This window comes from Pipistrellus hanaki, assembly GCF_964339955.1.
Source record: "Pipistrellus hanaki genome assembly, chromosome: 5".
In the NCBI taxonomy this organism is placed as follows: domain Eukaryota; kingdom Metazoa; phylum Chordata; class Mammalia; order Chiroptera; family Vespertilionidae; genus Pipistrellus; species Pipistrellus hanaki.
In genome coordinates, this window is record NC_140507.1 from 71125492 (window position 1) to 71146290 (window position 20799).

Consider the following 20799-nt stretch of genomic DNA (forward strand, 5'->3'; position numbering starts at 1 on the left):
GGCCCCAGCTGGTTTGGCTCAGTGGGTAGAGCGTCGGCCTGCAGACTGAAGGGTCCAGGTTCCATTCCAGGCAAGGGCATGTGCCCGGGTTGTGGGCTTGATCCCCAGAAGGGGGCGTGCAGGAGGCAGCCGATCAGTGATTCTCATCATTGATGTTTCTCTCTCTGAAATCAATAAAAATATATATTTTTAAAATATATTTTATTGATTTTGTACAGAGAGGAAGGGAGAGAGATAGAGAGCCAGAAACATCGATGAGAGAGAGTCATCAATCAGCTGCCTCTTGCACACCCCCCACTGGGGATATGCCCGCAACCAAGGTACATGCCCTTGACCGGAATCGAACCCGGGACCCTTCAGTCCCCAAGCCGACGCTCTATCCATTGAGCCAAACCGGTCCCGGCAATAAAAATATTTTAAAAAATAATAATGGCTGGAACAGGAACACCCCTCTGTTCCCTCTCAACCATTCTTCTGCACTCAGTCCAATGTTTTCTGGAAACTTCTCACATGGCCAAAAGCCATAGAGCTAGATCACATTGGGCAGGTGTGAGAAGTAATCTAGACGAGAACACAAAGCCCACCTCCCCTATGGCATTCCTCAGCCTGCTTCCGACATTTTCATTCTAATAGCCCCACCCTGCACCCCATGAAATCCTACCCCACCCCATTCTGTGCCTTTGGTTATCTGTTGGGGTGCTTTCGGGATGAGAGCACCCCGGCGACAATGACAGTGATGTGTTCGGACAGCAAGGCCCCTGCCAGGAAGACAGACGACAGCCAGCAGCAGCGGGTATGAAAATGACACAGTTTATTCTGATGTTCGTGTGGGGATACCCACAGGCACAGAGAGTGGGGAGGGGGTCCCGGCTCCCGTCCCCGGCCTGGGGGGCCGAGGGGAGCGGGCGGAGACCTGGGAGGGACACAGTGGTTCTGGTGTTTGGTTGTGGTTTGTACATAAAAGGAGCTACATTCGACTGGATGGTTTTCCTTCAAGGCCTGTCTTCCCGGACCTGGGAGCTCGGCCGGTGGTGCCCAGGACGAGGCTGAAGCTGTGTTAATTGCACTTGTTTGGTGCTGGGAGATGGTGCCCCTCTCTCTGTGGGCGTCCCCGACACCCAAGGTCCTCAGAGGTGGGTGTGGTGGCGGGGGGCTGCCATGGGAAAGGCCACTGGTGTGCTGAGGGCAGGACTGAGATGCAGGGAGCTGGGAACGGGGGCAGCTCTGACTTCCTGAGGTCACTCCGTGCCTGCCACATGCCCGTTTTCTTCGGGGGACAATGCCGGGACTCAGGCCGCCTGGCCACGAAGGGCCACACCACGGGTTTCATATAAAGGGCAGGCACCTGAGGAAAGGCCAAGTTCCGAGACCAACCCCAAATCCAGGACAGGTTCTGTGGGAGGGTCATCTGGGTTATTCGTAACGGAGGGATGTTTGTCTAGAGGGGAGGTGAGTTCATTATCCTATATAATAAAAGGCTAATATGCAAATTGACCAAATGGCAGAACAACCCATTGATATGACGCACTCTGATCACCAGGGGGGCAGATGCTCAATGCAGGAGCTGCCCCCTGGTGGTCACTGAGCTCCCACAGGGGGAGTGCTGCTCAGCCAGAAGCCGGGCTCACGGTGGGGCCTCTCCCCGCTCCACAGCAGCGCTAAGGATGTTCGACTGCCCCAAGTGCTCCCGGACTGTGAGAGGGCGCAGGACGGGCTGAGGGACCACCCCCACTCCTAGTGCATGAATTCCGTGCACTGGGCCTCTAGTTTATAGATAAAAAGCTGTTTTCCTTTAACATCCATCTCAAGGTGGTTATCAGTGGGACTGTATGAAAACCTCAATCTTTGCCCCAGCTGGAGTTGGTTAGAGTGTTGACCCACAGACCAAAGGGCTGCAGGTTCGATTCCCAGTCAAGAGCACGTACCTGAGTTGTAGGTTTGATCCCCAACCCCGTTAACTGTGTGTGCAGGAAGCAACCAATCTATGTTTCTCTCTGTCTCTCCACCTCCCTCCCTCCCTTTCACTCTCTCTAAAAAAATCAATGGGAAAAATATCCTCGGGTGAGTATTAACAAAAATATAAAAATAAACAGAAACTCGATCTTTTATGATATGTGAAACCTGGGGTGCAGACGTGGGGTCGGGAAACCCTGGCGGATGAGCAGATGTTTTGGATGCCCGGAGGAACAGAGGGACTGAGGAAGGGGGGGGGAGCCAGGGCACGTCGTACCTCTCGTGACACAGACACGGGCTCAGGAGGCATGCGCGGGAACTGAGGCTGGACGCCCAGCAGAGGTGGGTCCTGTTTTGCCGACAGTCTGTCCTCTCCTGGGTGAGCAGGCTAGGGGCATTCGGGACAGACCTGCGAAGGGCAGGCAGAGTTCCGGCCTCCAGGCAGATCCAAGTGCTTTACAGATGAAGTGGGTTTTCCCAGTTGCTCACAGCACACAGAATCACAGAGTTCAAGTTCAAGCTCCCCCGTGGGGCTCTGGGAGGCGGGGCGCGTGGTGCATGGGCCACGGCTGCGGGCGTCTCAGAATCAGAGAGGATCAGCCCCGGTGTCCGGAGCGGCACTGGGGGCCAGAGGTCCCCACTGACAGCTGTGGCGGTCACCGAGCGGCCAGGGCGGCCGTGTCCAAGTTCCGGGAAGGGCCCTCCGGTCGAAGTGCCCTGGCACTGCTCCGGTGACAGCGGGCCAGGGCTCAGTGGCACATCCGGGCGGTCATTTCTTTCTGTTACGAACAAGCAGGGCATCAGGGACTGACACAGAGGTGCCGGTGTCACACACACACACACACACACACACACACACACACACACACACAGAGAAGCAGGGTGCAGTCTCAGAGACTCGGGGCCTCAAGGTCAAACCTCACAGAATGGGGGACAGACAGCAGCACGCCCGGGCTGGGGTGGGAAGCTGTGTGAACCACGGGCTCAGAGGCCAGGGGGTGTCTGGCTGCTCACCTCGGCCCCGTTGCTGAAAGCAGCAGGAGTGAGAGAACGGCTGGGCGTGCCAATAAAACGACTCACAAAACCCTTTTACTGGCCCAGCGCCCCTCCCGGGCCCTCAGACCCCCTCACCAGCGGCTCCAGCTCCTTGGTGTCGATGAGCCCGAACTCCTTGACGAAGTAGTAGAAGTGCTTGTAGCAGGTGTTGACGTGCGCCTCGGAGCCCATCTGGGCGATGCGGTCGAAGTGGTGGATGTAGACGTGCACGAACACGCGGAACAGCCTGGACAGGATCTTCTTCACCACCTGCAGGAAGTTCTTGGGGAACGGCGTGCCTGGGGACAGCGAGGGCAGGGCGCTCAGGAAGCAGCCGCGGGCCCAGCGTGGCCTGAAACCACTGCCCCTGGACTGCGGGCGCGAACTAGCTGTGAGCTGGAGGCCCAGGGAGCCTGAGACCCCGCCCTCCCTCAGACAGCTCATGTCCCGGTTCCTCCTGAAGTCAAGTGCTGATTGGGTGGGCGGCGTCTGTCCCCAGGAAGGAGCCCCTTTCTCCAGGACCCTCGGCTTCCTGATCCCCACCCTGGTCCTCTCAGCTCCAGCTCCAGGGAGCCCACTGAAATGCCACGAGAAACCCACGGTTCTGCTGCCTAACTACGCCCGGGAATGGAGGACAGGCCTGGAGGTAAAGCCCATGCTCAGGGTACCGTCAGCCGCTTCGGCCCGCCCTGGAATGTGCTGGGTGCCACACATTCCTTTTGCCTTTGCCTAGTTCCTTTCCCAGAACCTAGACCAGCATTTTATTCCCAACCACGTGTGCAGATTGTGGATCTGCTATGTGCACTTCGGGATCTGGCCATGTGTATGTGTGTATTTCTTTTTGATTTTTTACAGAGAGGAAGGAAAGGGGAGAGAGTGTTAGAAACATCGATGGGAGAGAAACATCGGTTAGCTGCGTCCTGCACACCTCCTCCTGGGGATGTGCCCGCAACTAAGGCACATGCCCTTGACTGGAATCAAACCTGAGACCCTTCAGTCCCCAGGCCGATGCTCTATCCTCTGAGCCAAACCAGTGTGTTTTTCTAGTAACATTTTTTTTTTTAATAGAATGGGACAACCCCTAAAAACATTTTTTTTACCTTTAATATTTTCCACTTGGTATCTTTCTCTCCATCATAAGTAGTTTTTAAAAAAATCCTCACCCGAGGATGTTTTTATTGATTTTAAAAAATATATATTTTATTGATTTTTTTTATAGAAAGGAAGAGAGAGGGACAGAGAGTTAGAAACATCGATGAAAGAGAATCATTGATCAGCTGCCTCTTGCACCCCCCCGCACTGGTGATGTGCCCACAACCAAGGTACATGCCCTTGACCGGAATCGAACCTGGGACCTTTCAGTCCGCATGCAGATGCTCTATCCACTGAGCCAGATCTGGCCCTTGCCATGTACATTGGTTGCGGGCACATCCCCATTGGGGGGTGTGCAGGAGGCAGCTGGTCGATGTTTCTCTCTCATCGAGTTTCTAGCTCTCTATCCCTCTCCCTTCCTCTCTGTAAAAAATCAATAAATTAAAAAAAAAAAAAAAAAAAAAAAAAAAAGATCTGGCCCTTGCATCTGCTGTGCACTCCATAGTCAATGCCTCTGGGTTTCCGCCAGTTACACTAATTTTGACATTTTGGTCTGACTGGTGCTGGATGAACTTCTTGGTCCTCATTTATTTGTTTATTTATTTATTTTTAATATATTTTATTGATTTTTTACAGAGAGGAAGAGAGAGGGATAGAGAGAGTTAGAAACATCGATGAGAGAGAGTCATCGATCAGCTGCCTCTTGCACACCCCCTACTGGGGATTATGCCCACAACCAAGGTACATGCCCTTGATCGGAATCGAACCCGGGACCTTTCAGTCCGCAGACCGACGCTCTACCACTGAGGCAAACCGGTTTCGGCTCTTGGTCCTCATTTAAAAAGTATATCTATTTTTATTGATTTCAGAGAGGCCGGGAGATGGAGAGAGAGGTAGAAACATCAACAATGAGAGAGAATCACTGATAGGCTGCTTCCTGCACACCCCTTACTGGGGATTAAGCTCGCTACCTGGGCATGTGCCCTGACCGGGAACTGAACTGTGACCTCCCAGTTCATAGCTCGAGGCTCAATCATTGGGCCACGCTGGCCGGGCCTTGGTCCTCTTTGTGACAATCTTAGATTTCACGAGGGGCCTGAGGGAAGCCATGATGCCAAGCAGGAGACGGCTGCACCTCTGTAAGCAGTGCCAATGAACACTACCGTGCAGTCCTTTACGGGAAAAGTGTGCCGCCCTAATCTAACACCAAAGAGCAGGAGCTGGTGGCTGGGGGCTTAGGTGGTGCACAGATGTCATGGCACAGGTATGGGAGACGGGGAGAAAGTCTGGACCCGTCCTCTCTTTGCTCAGCCATAAATCTAACCCAGGGAGACCTGGCAGACTCTGGGTCTCAGACGTACCACCGACAAGAAGCAGAGACGCTGCTGTCCGTGCAAAGCATTTCATTCCACTGGCCTGGCTGGGGGGTCAGAACAGGCTGAGGCCTGGGGCTTGCAAACAGGGCAGGAAGATGTAGCCTGGGACAGACAGGCTCCCAAGGAAGCCACGGTGAACCCAGACCCCGTGATGGGCCATGTGGCGGCGGCTGGGCCCACAGAGGGCCCGAGTTTGGTGGCGTGGCCTCGAACCCTTGTCTGGCAGCCATGTGGCATCTGCCAAATTCGGTTTTTTGTTTTTGTTTTTAAATATATTTTATTGATTTTTTTTTACAGAGAGGAAGGGAGAGAGATAGAGAGTTAGAAACATTCATGACAGAGAAACACTGATCACCTGCCTCCTGCACACTCCCTACTGGGGATGTGCCTGCACTCAAGGCACATGCCTTTGACTGGAATCGAACCTGGGACCTTTCAGTCCGCAGGCTGACGCTCTATCCACTGAGCCAAACAGGTTTCAGCCCAAATTCGTTTTTAAAAAAAAATTTTTTTTTAATTGATTTCAGAGAGGAAGGGAGAGGGAGAGAGAGAGAAACATCAATGATGAGAGAGAATCATTGATAGGCTGCTTCCTACAGCTTTCTACTGGGGATAGAGCCCACAATCTGGGCATGCGCCCTTGACCGGAACTGAACCTGGGACCCTTCAGTCTGCAAGCCGATATTTTATCCTTTGAGCCAAACAGGGTAGAGCTGCCAAATTCATTTTCTCTCAATTGGTCATCAGTTTCCTCTTTGGTAAAACTGCTAGAATTATCATTCCACAGGCGAGGCACTGACTAGAGGACTCAGGGTCTAAGTTCTAGGATGAGGACCATAAGGAGCTGTCAGGACTTGAGGGGGACCCGGGAGGCGGTGAGTGAGAACACGAGCTTGGCAGACACGGACTCCAGGGCCAGAGCACAGACTCAGCGGCCTGATGGGTGGGTGGGGCACCTGTGAATCCCTGTTTTGGGAAAGAATCTATTCTGAGTCGGTCTTTCCTCTGATGGGCCTCTGAGAGCCCTCTGCCAGTGGCAGGCCCGTTCCCCGTACAGAGGGTGAGTGAGGTCCAGAGGGGTGAGAAACTTGACCCCGTCAGCGACCAAGGGCTGGTTCCCGAAAACTGTTCACCGTTTTCCATGGTGCTGAGCTGATGCCAATGGTGAGAGTGAGAAGGGCCTATGTGTGGGTCTCCGAGGGCTGTTGTAACATTATCACCAGCCTAGTGCTTAAAGTAACTCCTGTGTGCTCCCTCATCGGTCCTGGAGAACAGAAGTCTCCCGTCAGTTTCATGGGGCTGATGTCAGGTGCGGGCAGGGTTGCCTCCTTTTGGAAGGTCCAGGGAGGGTCCATTTGCTGCCTTTTCTGGAAGCTGCTGACATTCCTGGGCTTATGATCATGTCTTCCTTCTCCTGTGACCACATCACCTTCTCTTCTGTGTGTCTAATGGCCCTCTGCCTTCTTTTACAGGGACCCTTCTGACGAAATTAGGGCCCAGAACAATCTCCCCATCTCAAGAACCTTAACACGAAGCAAACATACTGGAATAGCACTCAGTCAGAAAAGGAGTGAAGCACTGACACTTGCTACAACGTGGCTGAACAATGAAAACATGACGCTCAGTGAGAGAAGCCAGACACAAAGGCCACACAGTGTGTGATTCCATTTATGTGGGATGTCCACAGGGGACAGGAAGTGGGCTGGTGGTTACGGGGCTGGGAGAGAGGGATGGGGTGACTGCTCATGGGGATAGGGGATGTTTTGGGGTTACTGATATGTCCTGGAATTAGAATGGATGGTTGCATAACCCTGTGAATGTACTAAATGGCACTGAACTTACACTGTAAATGGGTGGATTTCATGGTTTATGGGTTCTATCTCAGTGAACGGTTATTGAAAACACGCCCTCTCGCCTCGGCCTCAGCCGGCCGCCCACTCACCCACGCTGGTGGGGAAGATGTCCTCGTTGTTGATCTGCACCTCGATCCAGTCCATGAGCAGGTCCATGTAGCGCGGCGCGGACAGCGCCGTGGGCTTGCGGAACTTGTGCTCGTCCTGCCAGCGGTACTCGTACTTGGGGCCGCCCGACATGACAGGGCAGGACTGCTCGGTGCAGCCGTCGCTGATGGTGCCGTAGATGAGGTTGACGCGGTTGAAGAAGTCCACCACGTGCACCGCCACCCAGTCGTTGAGCTCCTCGCCGGAGGGTAGCTGCACCGCCAGCTTCAGGTCCAGCCCGGCGTTCAGCGAGGCCTGAGCCTTCTTGTGCAGCTCGAACCGCTGGGTGCCTGGCTCGAACTTGCGCTTGGGGCGGAAGGTCTTGTCCTTGTTGAAGACCTGCTTCAGGAAGGGGTTGGACATTGTGGTCCTCGCTGCGCACTCCTGGTGTCGGCCACCAACCCAGAGGCGACTGGAAATTCACCAGCTCCCAGGTCTTCCCCGAGATCTGAAACGCAGACAGAGAATTACCACCCGTTCCTGGAAACCCTGTTCTGGAAGCATGAGGGGCCACACGGGGGGTTTTCCCAGGACTTGTGGTTTGAGTTCTACGGCTCCTCAGTAAAGAGAAGTGCCCCAGGTGTGTCCCCACTGTCTCAGAGCAGGAAGTGCTGAGTCAAGGCCTCCGAGGATTCAGCCAGGCCGCATCCTCCTCCGGCCAGCACCCAGCGCTCTCTAAAGCGGGAGAGGGTGTGTTAACCTGCACAGCGGCTCAGGGTGACCGTAACGGGCTAAGTGGTGGCCTCTGTGCAGAGATGTCCACTCCCCCAGGACCTGGGATTGGGACCTCATTTGGAAAAAGGCCCCATTCACATATGTGATTAAGTTAAGGATCTTGGAATACGCTCGACCTGGATCATCTGGGAAGGCCTTAGACAATGAGGGACCTTACAGGAGGAAACACACAGACACACAGGGAGAAGTCCATGTAACGGTGGACGCAGAGATGGGGTGACGTGTCTACAGGCCAAGGGACAGCAGGGGTCACCGACACTGCCAGAGCCAGGAAAGGAGCCAGCTCACTGGGGATGACACCCTCCAAGGCTGAGAGAAAAAATCCTGTTGCTTTTCTGTGTCTAAACCTCAGCATTAGATTAGTGCCCACCTCAATCCAGAGGGAACTCCTGGTATCATTTTGATGATATCTGCAAAGACCCCATTGCCAAAGGGTGGACATGAGTTTGGGGGACACACTGTTCACCCCAGAATACCACCTGAGAACGGCGGACCAGCTTGTCTGGGGCTTGCCTGCGCCTACATGGGCACAGGCCATGTTTGGGGGCAGAGCCTTGATCTGGGGGCTGCAGCCGGCGTCCCCTGCCACGAAGGCTCAGTCTCCTACCCAGTCACCCTCTCCTGGCTTTGCTCCGCCTCCCCTGGGTTATGTGGGAGAGTAACAAGCTCCACTCAGAGGTGAGGGGATGGAATGAACGTGAAGCCAAAGGCCTTGCTCACTCAGGCTGCAGCCACTGCATCACCCCAGTATGGCCTCCACTCTGCCATGAGGACGGCGCCAGCCAACCTGCGGCCTCCTTGTCTCCATCTGCAGGTCCAGCTGGGCCCCCCTCCTGGGAGTGTGCGTGTGGAGGAAGCAAGGAGGGGGGGTGCCCATAGGGCTGGTGGGTGGGGGTCTTGGGGAGTTCACCAGAGAGAGGTAATAAATAATCATTTATAATGTTATAATAAACGCCCCCCTTTCTTTGCTTCCATTGTGGTGGGAACAAAAAAGGGGCAACAGAGCAGAACTGACGAGCCTGGGGCCGTCCGGCAGGCCTGGCGGGCTCAGTGCCAAGAGTAGCCATAGAAGACATCTGACCCGTCCCCTCCCGGCAGGCTGTGGGGGGCGGTCACGCCCCAGGCCCGAGGTTTCCTTAGCCGAGGCCAGTCTTTACGTTCAGGGAGCCCTGCCCACTGTCCTGTGCATCTAGCTAACACCTTTGAAAGGTCAGAGCCATCTCCGTTCCAGACGCCAGGAGGGTAACCACCCACCAGAGTGTACTCCTCAGTGTTACCTGGCTGTCCACACACCATCCCTGTTCACAGCTGTTAACTACCCTGCACCTCCAACGTGAAAGAAGCATGTGTCTCATTTTACCTCTTACCCCATCCGAGGATTTCCCACTTAGCTTTCTCCCTAATCTCCCACCAACGATTTCACCTCCCGCTCTCACTGTCCCCCTTTGATTCCAATGCATCAAAAGAACAGCAAACCGCATTCTCCCGAGCATTGTCTCCATCCCTGGAAAACTAGCTTCTGGGCATGTCCTCAGTTTGGCTCAGAAAACCTCTGAAAATTTCTTACAAGATCCTCCTCTAGCCTGGATGTTCTCTTGTGGGCGTTCATTTCTGTGACATGTGGCCAGCTGGGTTTGTCAGGTGGCCCACCCTCAGGGCTCAGCGCACCATGTGGCAAATGACCTCAAACTAAGGGGACTGGACCTCACATCCTCTACGGGACCCAGGACAGCGCCAGGAGTAAGATCCACGGAGCTAGCACTGCCAAGGCAGCCTCAGCCGAAGGGAAGTCACGCCCACTCCGCACACAGCACCGCTCAGTGCAGAGGGTGCAGGCCAGTCAGGTCTGGTCCTTCCGGGCCTGAGAGTGAGCTGGTACTTACACACTGTGTCCCTGGGCCAAGGTGATGCGACTCAGATGACAAGATGGCTTAAGGGTGAGGATTTCAGAAAGTTGAGTCATGGCTCAGGCCACATCCTGGAGGCCAGACAGCCTCCTCCAGGCTCGGCCCTGCCCATCTCGGGCCCAGGAAGTCTCTGAGGGCAGAGGGCTCCTGGCCTTGGTCTTCAAGAGGTTTCTCCAGAACCACCGCCAACTGCAGCCTCTGCCATTGCGGGCTCAGAGGGAACAGGGCAGAGGCTGCCAGCACCTCCCTTATGTACTCCATGCACTCATCCAAGACTTAATGCAGAAGGCCGGGCTCTGTCTTCCAGAAGCCTTCAGTTTAACACCAGATACTGGAGATACAATAAAAAACTCCTGGACCAGTATTCTCACCCGGGTCATCCTGCCCCTGGAGGACCCTGAGCAATCCCTGAGGACGTCTGTGGTTGTCACACTGGGGGTGCTCCTGGCATTGAGTGGGGAGGGGCCAGGGATGCAGTGCCTAGATGGTCCCCGGCAGAGTGACTGGCCCCAGTGCCAGGGGTGGGGGTGGGGAGTAGTAGGGGAGGGGGAAGAGACCCTGGTTTAGGTCATTTCACGTAATTGGTGAAATCTGGCCCTAACATTTGGCCTGAACCATGTAAAGCACAGAAGCTGACAACAGGGCGGAGGACAGGAGACACCCCAGTGCAAAGGGAAGCAAACTACCCCACGCGAGGACGGCTGTGATCAACGAGGACAACCAGCCCAGCCGGTGCTGCTCAGTGAGTGAACGTCAACCTATGAACCGGGAGGTCATGGTTCGATTCCCGGTCAGGGCACATACCCAGGTTGTGGGCTCAATCCCCAGAGTGGGGTGTGTAGGAGACAACTGATCAATGATTTTCATCATTGATGTTTCTATCTCTCCCTCTTCCTTCCTCTCTGAAATCAATAAAAATATATTAAAAAAAAAACAAAACAAAAAAAACCAGTCCCGGCTGGAGCGTCAATCTTTATACCAAAAAGGTTGTGGGTTCGATTCCCATTCAGAGCTCATATGTAGGTTGCGGGTTCGCTCCCTGGTCAGGGTACAAATGGGCAATGTCTGGGGACATCTGTGGTTATCACAACTGGGGATTACACAAGTGGATGGGGGATGGCTCCCCACATTAGAAGATACTGACTCAGTACGGACAAGCTACTAAGTCAGTGTTTCAGGCCATGCAGCTGGTAGAAGGAGGAGCCTGAGCTCGAACCCTGAACCATGCGGGTGAAGTTGTGGTTCTTTTTGCTGGGACACATGTCTCATAACTCACCACTTATCCATCATCCCAGCTTCCACTTGTTTTATCCCAAATCCAGTGCCAGGCACCCTCGAGGCTGCTCTCTCCCTCTAAAATGCCAGCACGGAGTGCAGACCAGCACTCATCCCTGGTTTAGGTGAGTGGGCACAGCCCTGTGGGTACAGGGCCTGGGGGGTGGGAAGGTGGTGCCTCCAATAAGGGAAATGGGCAGCCATAAACACTCCACCTGCCCACTTCTCTCCCACCAGAGGGCAGGAGGGGGCCAGTCTCAGGCACCTCCAGGAAGCCCTGATTAAGAGGCCACCTCACTGACCCTGTCTCAGAGATTAGCTGCACCCCTCAGGGCTGGACATCCTAGGACCCCTCCATGCCATGGGCGTTACACTGGGCATGCCAGGTGGGGGCCCTACAGACCACCTATCACCGCTAATGCCCAGGTGGCTTGAACACCTGCCCGGGCAATGAGTCTGCAAACCAAGTTGCTCTCAGGCCACTCTGGGGCGAGTCAAGGTACAGAAACCCCTGTGAGCCAAAAAAGCCAGCCACCCTCCTGTGTCCACTGCCTGCTGGCACCACAGGGACACTTCCTCATTCCTCATCCCTGGTCTTCTTTCAGCCTCTCACACCCCCCCAACTTGGTAATGAGAAGGCAAACTGGAGTGCCACACCCCTCATCCAGCAGAGCTGCCTCTACTCCAGGTTCCTGTTTCTCCTGCAGCAAACCTTCTGCCCAGATGGAAGTCCCAACACAAAGAAATCTGCACCACCAGGGCCCGGTCGCTGCCTTCTATTTGGGGGCCTCTTTGGTGATGGCTTTGGGAGTTTAACCACTGAGGTCACTTGGGGACGTGAGACCTGGGAACACAGGAGCCTTAGGGGCAATGACAGGACCACGGAGAAGAGCTGCCTAACCAAGCCTCAGGGAGGTGGTGGCCTCACTGCCCCCTCCCCCGCCCCATGACGGCCACTTTGTCTTCTGTCCACATCCCGCCATGCCATTGCACAGACCGTTCTGGAGGATGGGGCAGGGCAGCGAAAGGGGCTTGCAAGGCTCCTGCTCGCCTTTCTGACTCTTCTCAGAAGGTGGGAGGATTTATTTTTAAGTGGAAGCAATGATTTTCTTTCTTTCTTTTTTTTTTAAAATATATTTTATTGATTTTTGTAGAGAGAGGAAGGGAGAGAGATAGAGAGTTAGAAACATCAATGAGAGAGAGTCATCGATCAGCTGCCTCTTGCACACCCCATACTGGGGATATGCCCGCAACCAAGGTACATGCTCTTGACCAGAATCGAACCCGGGACCTTTCAGTCCCCAAGCCAACGCTCTATCCATTGAGCCAAACCGGTCCCGGCCGTTTTTTGGTTTTTTTTTAAAATATATTTTATTGATTTTTTACAGAGAGGAAAGGAGAGAGATAGAGAGCTAGAAATGTCGATGAGAGAGAGAGAAACATCGACCAGCTGCCTCTTGCACACCCCCTACCGGGGATATGCTCGCAACCAATGTACATGCCCCTGACAGGAATCAGGAATCGAACCTGGGACCTTTCAGTCCGCAGACCGACGCTCTACCACTGAGCCAAACCGGTTTCGGCAGGAAGCAATGATTTTCTGAAAAAGTTCCTGGGTGGGCAGAGTTCCCATTAAAGATAAACAACTTTGTTTCAGAAACACACATTCCAGGCCTCAAGGGTGGCCAGCTGTGACCCAGTCCACATTGCTGCCCGTTACCATCTTGGCCTTTCTCTCTGATATTTTTAGAAGCCCTCCAAGGGTGCGGGCGAGGGAGGGGTTGGGAGAACCGCCGCGGAATTCAATGCTCAGGGCTCTCCTGGCTCCCTGGTTCTTCCACAGATGTGTAGGTACCTAGAAGCTTCTAGAGTGACACAAGGTAAGATGACAAAATCCCCCACTCCATACACACCCACCCCCACTTTATTTCCTGTAAACAAAACAGTTCCTCCAAGCAACGGCCTTGCCTCATGAGGTGCAGCAAAGCCCGGCCCATCACCACTTCCTTCCGGTGCCTGCACATCCTGCCTCAGCTGCTGATAGTGCCACCACCTCAGGGACACTACCCCGACCTGGTGGTGGGGGTGGGGTTGGAGGAACAGACCCCAATCTGGGCGGTCAGCCCCCAGGTTCAGGCCCGCAGCCCAAGTGTTTAGCTGGAAGATGCTTGCGGCCCAGGGTCTGTTCCCTGACAGAAGCCAGTGCCCAGCACAGTCTTCTACAATCTTAATGTTCATTTTTATTTTTTAAAATGTTGTTTTTTAAAAATTTATTTTATAGAGGGAGGAAAGGAGAGGGGTAGAAATAGAAACATCGACTGGCCCGACCAGCATGGCTCAGTGGTTGGCTGGCGACCTATGAAGCAGGAGGTCACGGTTCGATTCCCAAGCAGGGCACATGCCTGGACTGCGGGCTGCACTAGTCAATGATTCTCTCTCATCACTGATGTTTCTCTCTCTCTCCTCCTCTCCCTTCCTCTGTGAAGAAAGAAAAAAAAAAGAAAGAAAGAAACATTGATTGGCTGCCTCCTGCACATCCCCGAGCCCGCAATCCAGGCCTGTGCCCTGACCGGGAATTGAACCAGCAACCTCTTGGTTCCTGGGTTGATGTTCAACCACTGAGCCACACCAGCTGGGCAATATTCATTTTTAAATATCACCACAGCTCCCTGTGCAGCAAGGTGCCCACCATCCTGTAGGGGACTTGCTGAGGCTGGTTTCGGGCCTCCTCCTGCATGGGGAGAGGATTTGCATTTTGTCGGCCTTTTGTGCTCAGGTCTTGGTTTTGTGGGTGATGTTCTCCAACACGTACTGTACAAAGGCAGGAAGTAAGGTCTGAGGGGGCCGCTCCGAGCAGGTGCTGTTGAATGGTTCTGTAGATTCCAGCCCCATTGAGATATAATTCACATCCCGTAAATTCCCCCTTTTATTTTTATTCGTGACTCAGACCCTTTATTTACTTATTTTTAATATTTTCCTATTGATTTCAGAGAGGAAGGAAGAGGGAGAGATAGAAACATCCATGATGAGAGGATCATTGATCGGCTGCCTCCTGCAGGCCCCACAACGGGGATCAAGCCCACAACACGGGCATGTGCCCTTGACTGGAATCGAACCCAGGACCCTTCAACCGCTGAGCCAAGCCAGCTAGGGCCAATTCCAATCTTTTAAAGTACACAAGTTAATGTACGGTTTTAGTAAACTCACAGCAACCACCCCCAATTCCATAGCATTCCCACCGCCCCAAAAGACACTGTGCCCATCAGCAGTCACTCCCACTCCATTAAGAATTGAATCATGTCCCCCCAAAAGACATGTTTCAAATCCTGATCCCTGGTGACTACGAATGAAACCTTGTTTGGAAATGGGGTCTAGCAGGTATAATCGGTTAAGGTGAGGTCACACTAGAGCAGAGTGACCCTAATGCAAGGAGACATGTTCTTATAAGAAGAGGGAGACTTGGACACAGACACACAGAGACGATGGTGATGTGACGACAGAGGCAGACACGGGTGACACAAGCCCAGAGCACGAAGGACTGCCATCAGCAGCTGGAAGAGGCAGAAGGGACCCCTCCCAGGGCTGAGAGCTAATAACTCACAGCACATGGAGGTGGGTGTCCCTACATCCCAGCCTTTCCATCAAGACAGAGGGGTTATGGAAGAATTAAACAGGAATAAATAAATAAATAAATAAAAAGACAGAGAGGGGTGTGGTGTGTGCATGGACCAGCTCTCTCTGCTTCCGTTTCCCATCGGGGCAAATACAGATATATTGTTTGACAAAACCGTGTCACCTGGGGGACAGAGAGGAAGGGGAGAAAGGTCAGGGGTCATTGATGTGTCCACCTAGGAGCCACACCTCTTTCAATGTACCGTCACCGACCAGAGGCATGTCAGGGAGGGCAGGACACAGGAAACAGTGTCCCCTGATGCCCATCCACACTTATGCCCATCACTGGCTGCTCACACTCCCCTCCCCCCCTTTTTTAGAAAAAATAATTCTTTATTGTTGACCTCACTTCCTTTTCACATCAGGATCCTCAGATATGGACTTGACTGTGCCCTGACCCCAGAGAAAGGGGGCTATGGAGGGAAGGAGTCACAGCTCTGAGCTGTCCACTGAGGGCCAGGCCCATCCCCTCAAGGGTTTCTCTCTCTCTCTCTCTCTCTCTCTCTCTCTCTCTCTCTCTCTCTCTCTCTCTCTCGAGGTGGGGGGGGGGGGAGGATGGAGGGAAAGGTGTCTGTAAAGAGCTCCCAGCAAGTCAGCTAGCTGTGGTCTCACCCAGGTGGTCTCACCCAGGGGACCCCAGGAAATGTCTGGGGACATCTATGTTAGTCACTGTGGGTGCTCCTGGCCTGAGTGGGTAGGGACCAGGAGTGCTGCTCAGCACCCTACAGTGCCCAGGACGGCCCCGCGCAGAGTGCCCACCCCGAATGTCTAACTTGGGACTCAGCCGCAGGAGTGACCTTGTCTTTCCCAGAATCCAGTTTCTGAAGCCAGATTCCCCTTTTCTGCTTTAACTGTCTGAACTTCGTAATTCCAGGAAATCAGAAACAGCTCACCAGCTGGGGCACGTCTGGAACTTCCCAGAGTGAAAACCCAGCTTCCTAGACGCTGCTGGGGATTTTGTTAAACCTCCATTTTATGAGGCTTTGGGGATGTGAGAACAACTCTCAAAAGATCATTAATGGCTGGCTTTTCCTTGAACATAAGAGCTCGGCCTCCGAGCAGGAGCGTTCCCACAGAAGCAACAGCCTGGCTGAAACTCGTCAGAATGTGAAATGTCCAAAAGTTCAGGAATCCCCTGGGGCCTAAAACACAGCTTTTGCAGAGAGAGAAAGAGAGGGGGTGGGAGGAAGAGAACACTTATACGTCAGATGATCACAGTAACTTGAGATGCCTGGGACGGGGAGAACTTTGAGCTCTGCTTTGTAGGAGATGCAAAGATGATAAAGCCACATCCTTCTCTCCTTTAGGATCTCCAACAAAAAGAAACTATCGCCATGAAAGACATGAGGAACTGTAAATGCACATGACTAAGAGAAAGAATACAGTCTGAGAAGGTGACATTGCGATTCCAACTCTAGGGCATTCTGGAAAAGGCAGAACTACACAGACATTAAAAGGTCTAGTGGGGGCCAGGGGTGGGGGGAGGGAGGGGTGAATGGGGGGGACATAGAGGATTTTTAAGGCAGTGCCATACTCTGACACTGTCATGGTGGACACATGTCACTATACATTTGTCCCAACCAAAGAATGTACAACACAGAGTGAGTGAACTCTTCTGTCAACCATGGACGTGGAGTAACAGTGGTGTCGGTGTAGGTTCTCCTGTAACAAACACCCTTCTCTGGGCAGGAAGGTTGGCAGTGAGAGAGGCTGTGCCTGTGTGAGGGTACAGGGTGATGGGAAATCTCTGTGCCTTCTGCTCAGTTATGCCATGAGTCCAAAACTGCTCTAAAAGTCTACTAAGCCTTAGCCGGTGTGGCTCAGTGGTTAGAGCGCCAGTCCTCGGGGTCTCCCGTTCGATTCTGATCACGGGCATGTACCTCGGTTTGCAGGCTCCATCCCTGGCCCCCGTGGGGTGGGAGGCAACCAATCAATGTGTCTCTCTCACATTGATGTTTCTCTTTGTCTCTCCCCCTTCCTTCCACTCTCTCTTAAAAAAAAAATCAATGGAAAAAAATCCTTAGGTGAGGATTAACTAACTAACTAAATAAATCTATTAGAAAAATTATAGCTAACACTAATCCACCAATTAAAAAACACCTAGCATTTGGCTAAGTCCTTTAAGTAGCTCACCCCTATGAAGAAGTTACTAACCACAAACAGGAAGCAAAAAACCACAAAGTCTAGGAAGGCCAGAGTTGAACATATATTTGCAGAAAGAATAATCACCATGGAAGGCACCAGAAATATAATATACACCCATGATTAATATAAAAATTTTAGTAGCTACATCGAAAAGTAAGAAAATGAAAAGAAACAGGTAAAACCATTAGTCATAATATACGTATTCTATTTAACACAAGGGTAACATAGTATCATTTCAACACCTAAGGAATATAGAAAATATTAAGGAGATATTCTGCCTTTTAAAAACATAGGAGCCCCTGTGACCTGGTGGTCATTTTGCACATATAGCAGGTCCCAGTTTAATCCAGCCATGTTTGGAGGGCTCGCTAGCTGCCCATGGCCAGTGGCTGCTGCCCTGGACAGATCAGCTCCAGAGGGTGTTTTTGTTAATTATCACCCTAGGATATTTTTTCCATTGATTTTTGGAGAAAGTGGAAAGAGAGAAAAAGAGAGAGAGAAAGAGAGGGAGAGAAACATCCATTACCTTCTCCCCAACATGCCCTGATCAACCTGGGGTTTGAACCAGTAACCCAGGTATGTGCCCTTAACTGAAAATTGAACCTTCCACCCTTCGGTTCCCAGCTGATGCTCTAACCATTGAACACACTGGCCAGGGCTCCAGAGGGTTTTTAAAGAGAGGAAAATCCAGTTGTCAGAAGAAAGGAGCAATGGGACAGGTGCTAAGGTGGGTGTCGATTTGGCCCAGGGAGGAAAAACAGTTATCGGAGCAGGATCTCGGGTGAAGACACAAGGGTGCCTTTTGGGACGGAAGAGGGAAGAGGGAAGCAGGGGGCTCTGGGGCCAGGGCAGCCAGGACTTGCACTTGCTGTGTCTCTCTCACATCGATGTTTCTATCTCTCTCTTTCTCTCTTCCTCCCTTCCACTCTCTCTAAAAATCAATGGAAAAAAATATCCTCAGATGAGGATTAACAGGGGAAAAAAAGGTCACTCATTTTTTAAAAAAAATATTTGTATTAATCTCAGAGAGGAAGGGAGAGGGAGAGAGAGATAGAAACATCCATGATGAGAGAGAATCATTGATCAGCTGCCTCCTGCAAGTCCCCCACTCGGGATTGAGCCCACAACCTAGGCATGTGCCCTTGACTGGAATCAAACCCGGGACCCTTCAGTCCGCAGCCCAATGCTCTATCCACTGAGCCTAACCAGCCAGGGCGGTCACTCATTTTTTAAGATGTCAAAGAGCAGAGAACAGGGGCTCAGGGCTTTGGAGCCTGCAGCCCAGTGGCATCCCTCAGCCCTGAGTCTGTAAAATGGGCCTATAAGTACCCCCTTCACGTTGGGCGAGGGAAGGATGAGAAAGCAGCTGCCCAGAGGCCACGTGTAACACCCGAAAGTCCAAAACCAGATCGTGCAGACAGGCCCTGGGCTGTGAAATACGCAACAATGCACGTACATCATACTCAGCATCTACCTACGTGCTTTCCATGTGTGCAGCGCATCGTATACCCATTAAACCTCAAATGACCACAAGAATCTTACCCTGAAATTGACCCTGGCTCTCTGGGTGGTAGGTCACCCAGGCTTCATTTTCTGCTTTGTGATTTTTCTGTATTTTCCAACCACGCCCCTCTTCCCCTCTCAGTGACATCTCATAAAATACGTGGTTGTGAGAGCCGGGGCTGCGAAGCCCAGGTCCCCGCGACGGGCAGTGCGGCCACCGCCCACGCCTCGCGCCCGGCCCCTGCCCGGCGCTCAGGGGCCCGGGACCAGGAAGCGAGAAGCTCGCTCCCGAGAAGCCCACTCCCCGAGGTTCAGGAGCCCTGAAATCCTGCGGAACTGACCCACACCAGCGGCGGGGACCTCGCCATAGCAAGTGACACGGGATTGACCCCACTGACAGTTGTAGCCCCGAATCCGACCGAGGAACCGCGACTGCTCCCTTCCCGCCGCCCGCGCTGGCCCCTCCGGAGGGACCCGAACTCCCGCCGCCCGCGTTCCCCCGCCGCTTGGGGGTCTTCGGGGGTCCGCCGCCCGCGCTTCCTCTCCGAGGACTCACCTGCCGCCTCACGCCGACCTGCGGGCTGCGCTGGCCTCCGTCCTCGGCCTCCCGTCCCCGGCCGCCCGCTGGTTCGGACCTCGCCTCCCGCCGAGGAGGAACTCCGCGCAGAGCCTGCCCGGCCCCGCCCGGCCGGGCCCACTTCCGCTGCAGACTGAGGCCTCCCCGGAAGCGGAGCCGGTGGGCCGAGGTATCCACCGGGAGGGGGCGCATCCCGACCCGCGCCCTATGTTGCCTGGCAACCGAAGCCGCGATGCCATTGGTGAGTGTTGAGGCCTGTGGGCGGAGCTTCCGCTGCGCTGGGAATGCGGGGCGGGGCCTGGAGCCGGGCTAGTCCTGGAGCGAGAAGCTTGCGCCGACTGTGGGCGCTCACATGTCGCGATCCCAGGGCGGGGCCGATCCGGGGAGAGGAGCCTTCAGGGAGCCGGGGCCAGGGGCGAGGCCTGGGAGGCTGAGCCGCGTCTCCAGTTCTCGGTCGCGGGGCCGAGGGCGCCGCGGGTTGGTGCGCGGTGGAGAAGCTTGGCGCGGGGGTGCGGTTGGTCAGTTGGTGGTGAGCATGGATGACCATGGCCACGGCCCTGCCGCTGGGACTGGGACTGAAGGCCGGCTGGCCCGCGGCTGCTGCACTGTCATGGCAACTTCTTCACCCGCCATCACATGAACATCAAGTTCTGGTAGGTGGACGGCATTCCCGCGTCGGGCGGCTGCTCACTGACTGGAGCCAGGACGTAATGAAGGCGCTGCACGTGGCCACCCCGCGATCAGTGCGTTCCCGGCCCGGGCCGCTCACCGGGCCCCTCCTTCAGTGCCTAGCCCGGGAAGAGCTGAACCAGATGGCAAACACCGGGTACCAGAAGATGGAACAGCTGTCCCAGGGGAAGATGTATTTCCCGGATAAGGGGATGCCCCAGGACACCGTTGTAACCTGACTTCCCTCCCCCTGCCAAGGTATTTCCCCAAGGAGCTCCCAGCCATCTTCTGGGAGCAGGTGCACCTCCTCCAGAATGCCGTTGAAAGTGAGCTAGTGAGAGCTGAGGGCGGGTGCTTCCCATGGCCATAGGAGTATTTTACTCCCCTCAGAGGCTGGGAGCCCCGTGGGCAGGGCGCTAGCTGGGGCTGTTATGTGGATAGGGTGTCAGTGCATCCAGGCATTGTAACTCAGAGCCTGCGGCCAGCACCAGACAGAAATCCGGAAGCAGGGAGCTCCCTGAGAAGAACCCTTTCATTCCGCGGGCGCCAGCAGGGCCCCTTGAGAGATAAACCCCTCTTCCTCCCTGAAATCTTCCCCAACTGGCCCCCAGAGGCTCTGGTGAGCATTGCTGCCACCCTGTCCAGTGGTCACTCCATTCCTGGCTAGGAGCCACCCAGGTGACTGATGGACAAACCCTAAGCCTTGGGCAGGCCTGAGAAGGTGGGCTGGAGTCAGGGACAGGCAGGGCCTGCCTGCTAAGGTGCTCTCCATGCTCTTGTCCCTGCACAGGCCGCAGTCAGCATCACTGTGGTGAGTGAGCCTCTGTCGGCCATGTGTCCCTCCTCCCCACTGCCTTTCA

At 54.0% G+C, this 20799-nt stretch overlaps 1 protein-coding gene across 1 annotated transcript; it reads right to left on the reverse strand.

Moving 5' to 3' along the window:
* Nucleotides 1–794: 794 nt before the first annotated feature.
* On the reverse strand, nt 795–19420 carry MOB3A (MOB kinase activator 3A). The gene is made up of 4 exons (XM_084883566.1): nt 19250–19420; nt 7399–7904; nt 3085–3287; nt 795–2732 (listed from the first exon to the last, which is right to left on the reverse strand). The coding sequence occupies exons 2-4, from the start codon at nt 7817–7819 to the stop codon at nt 2703–2705; spliced, it is 654 nt and encodes a 217-aa protein (XP_084739692.1). The 5' UTR covers nt 7820–7904; nt 19250–19420; the 3' UTR covers nt 795–2702.
* Nucleotides 19421–20799: the final 1379 nt, after the last annotated feature.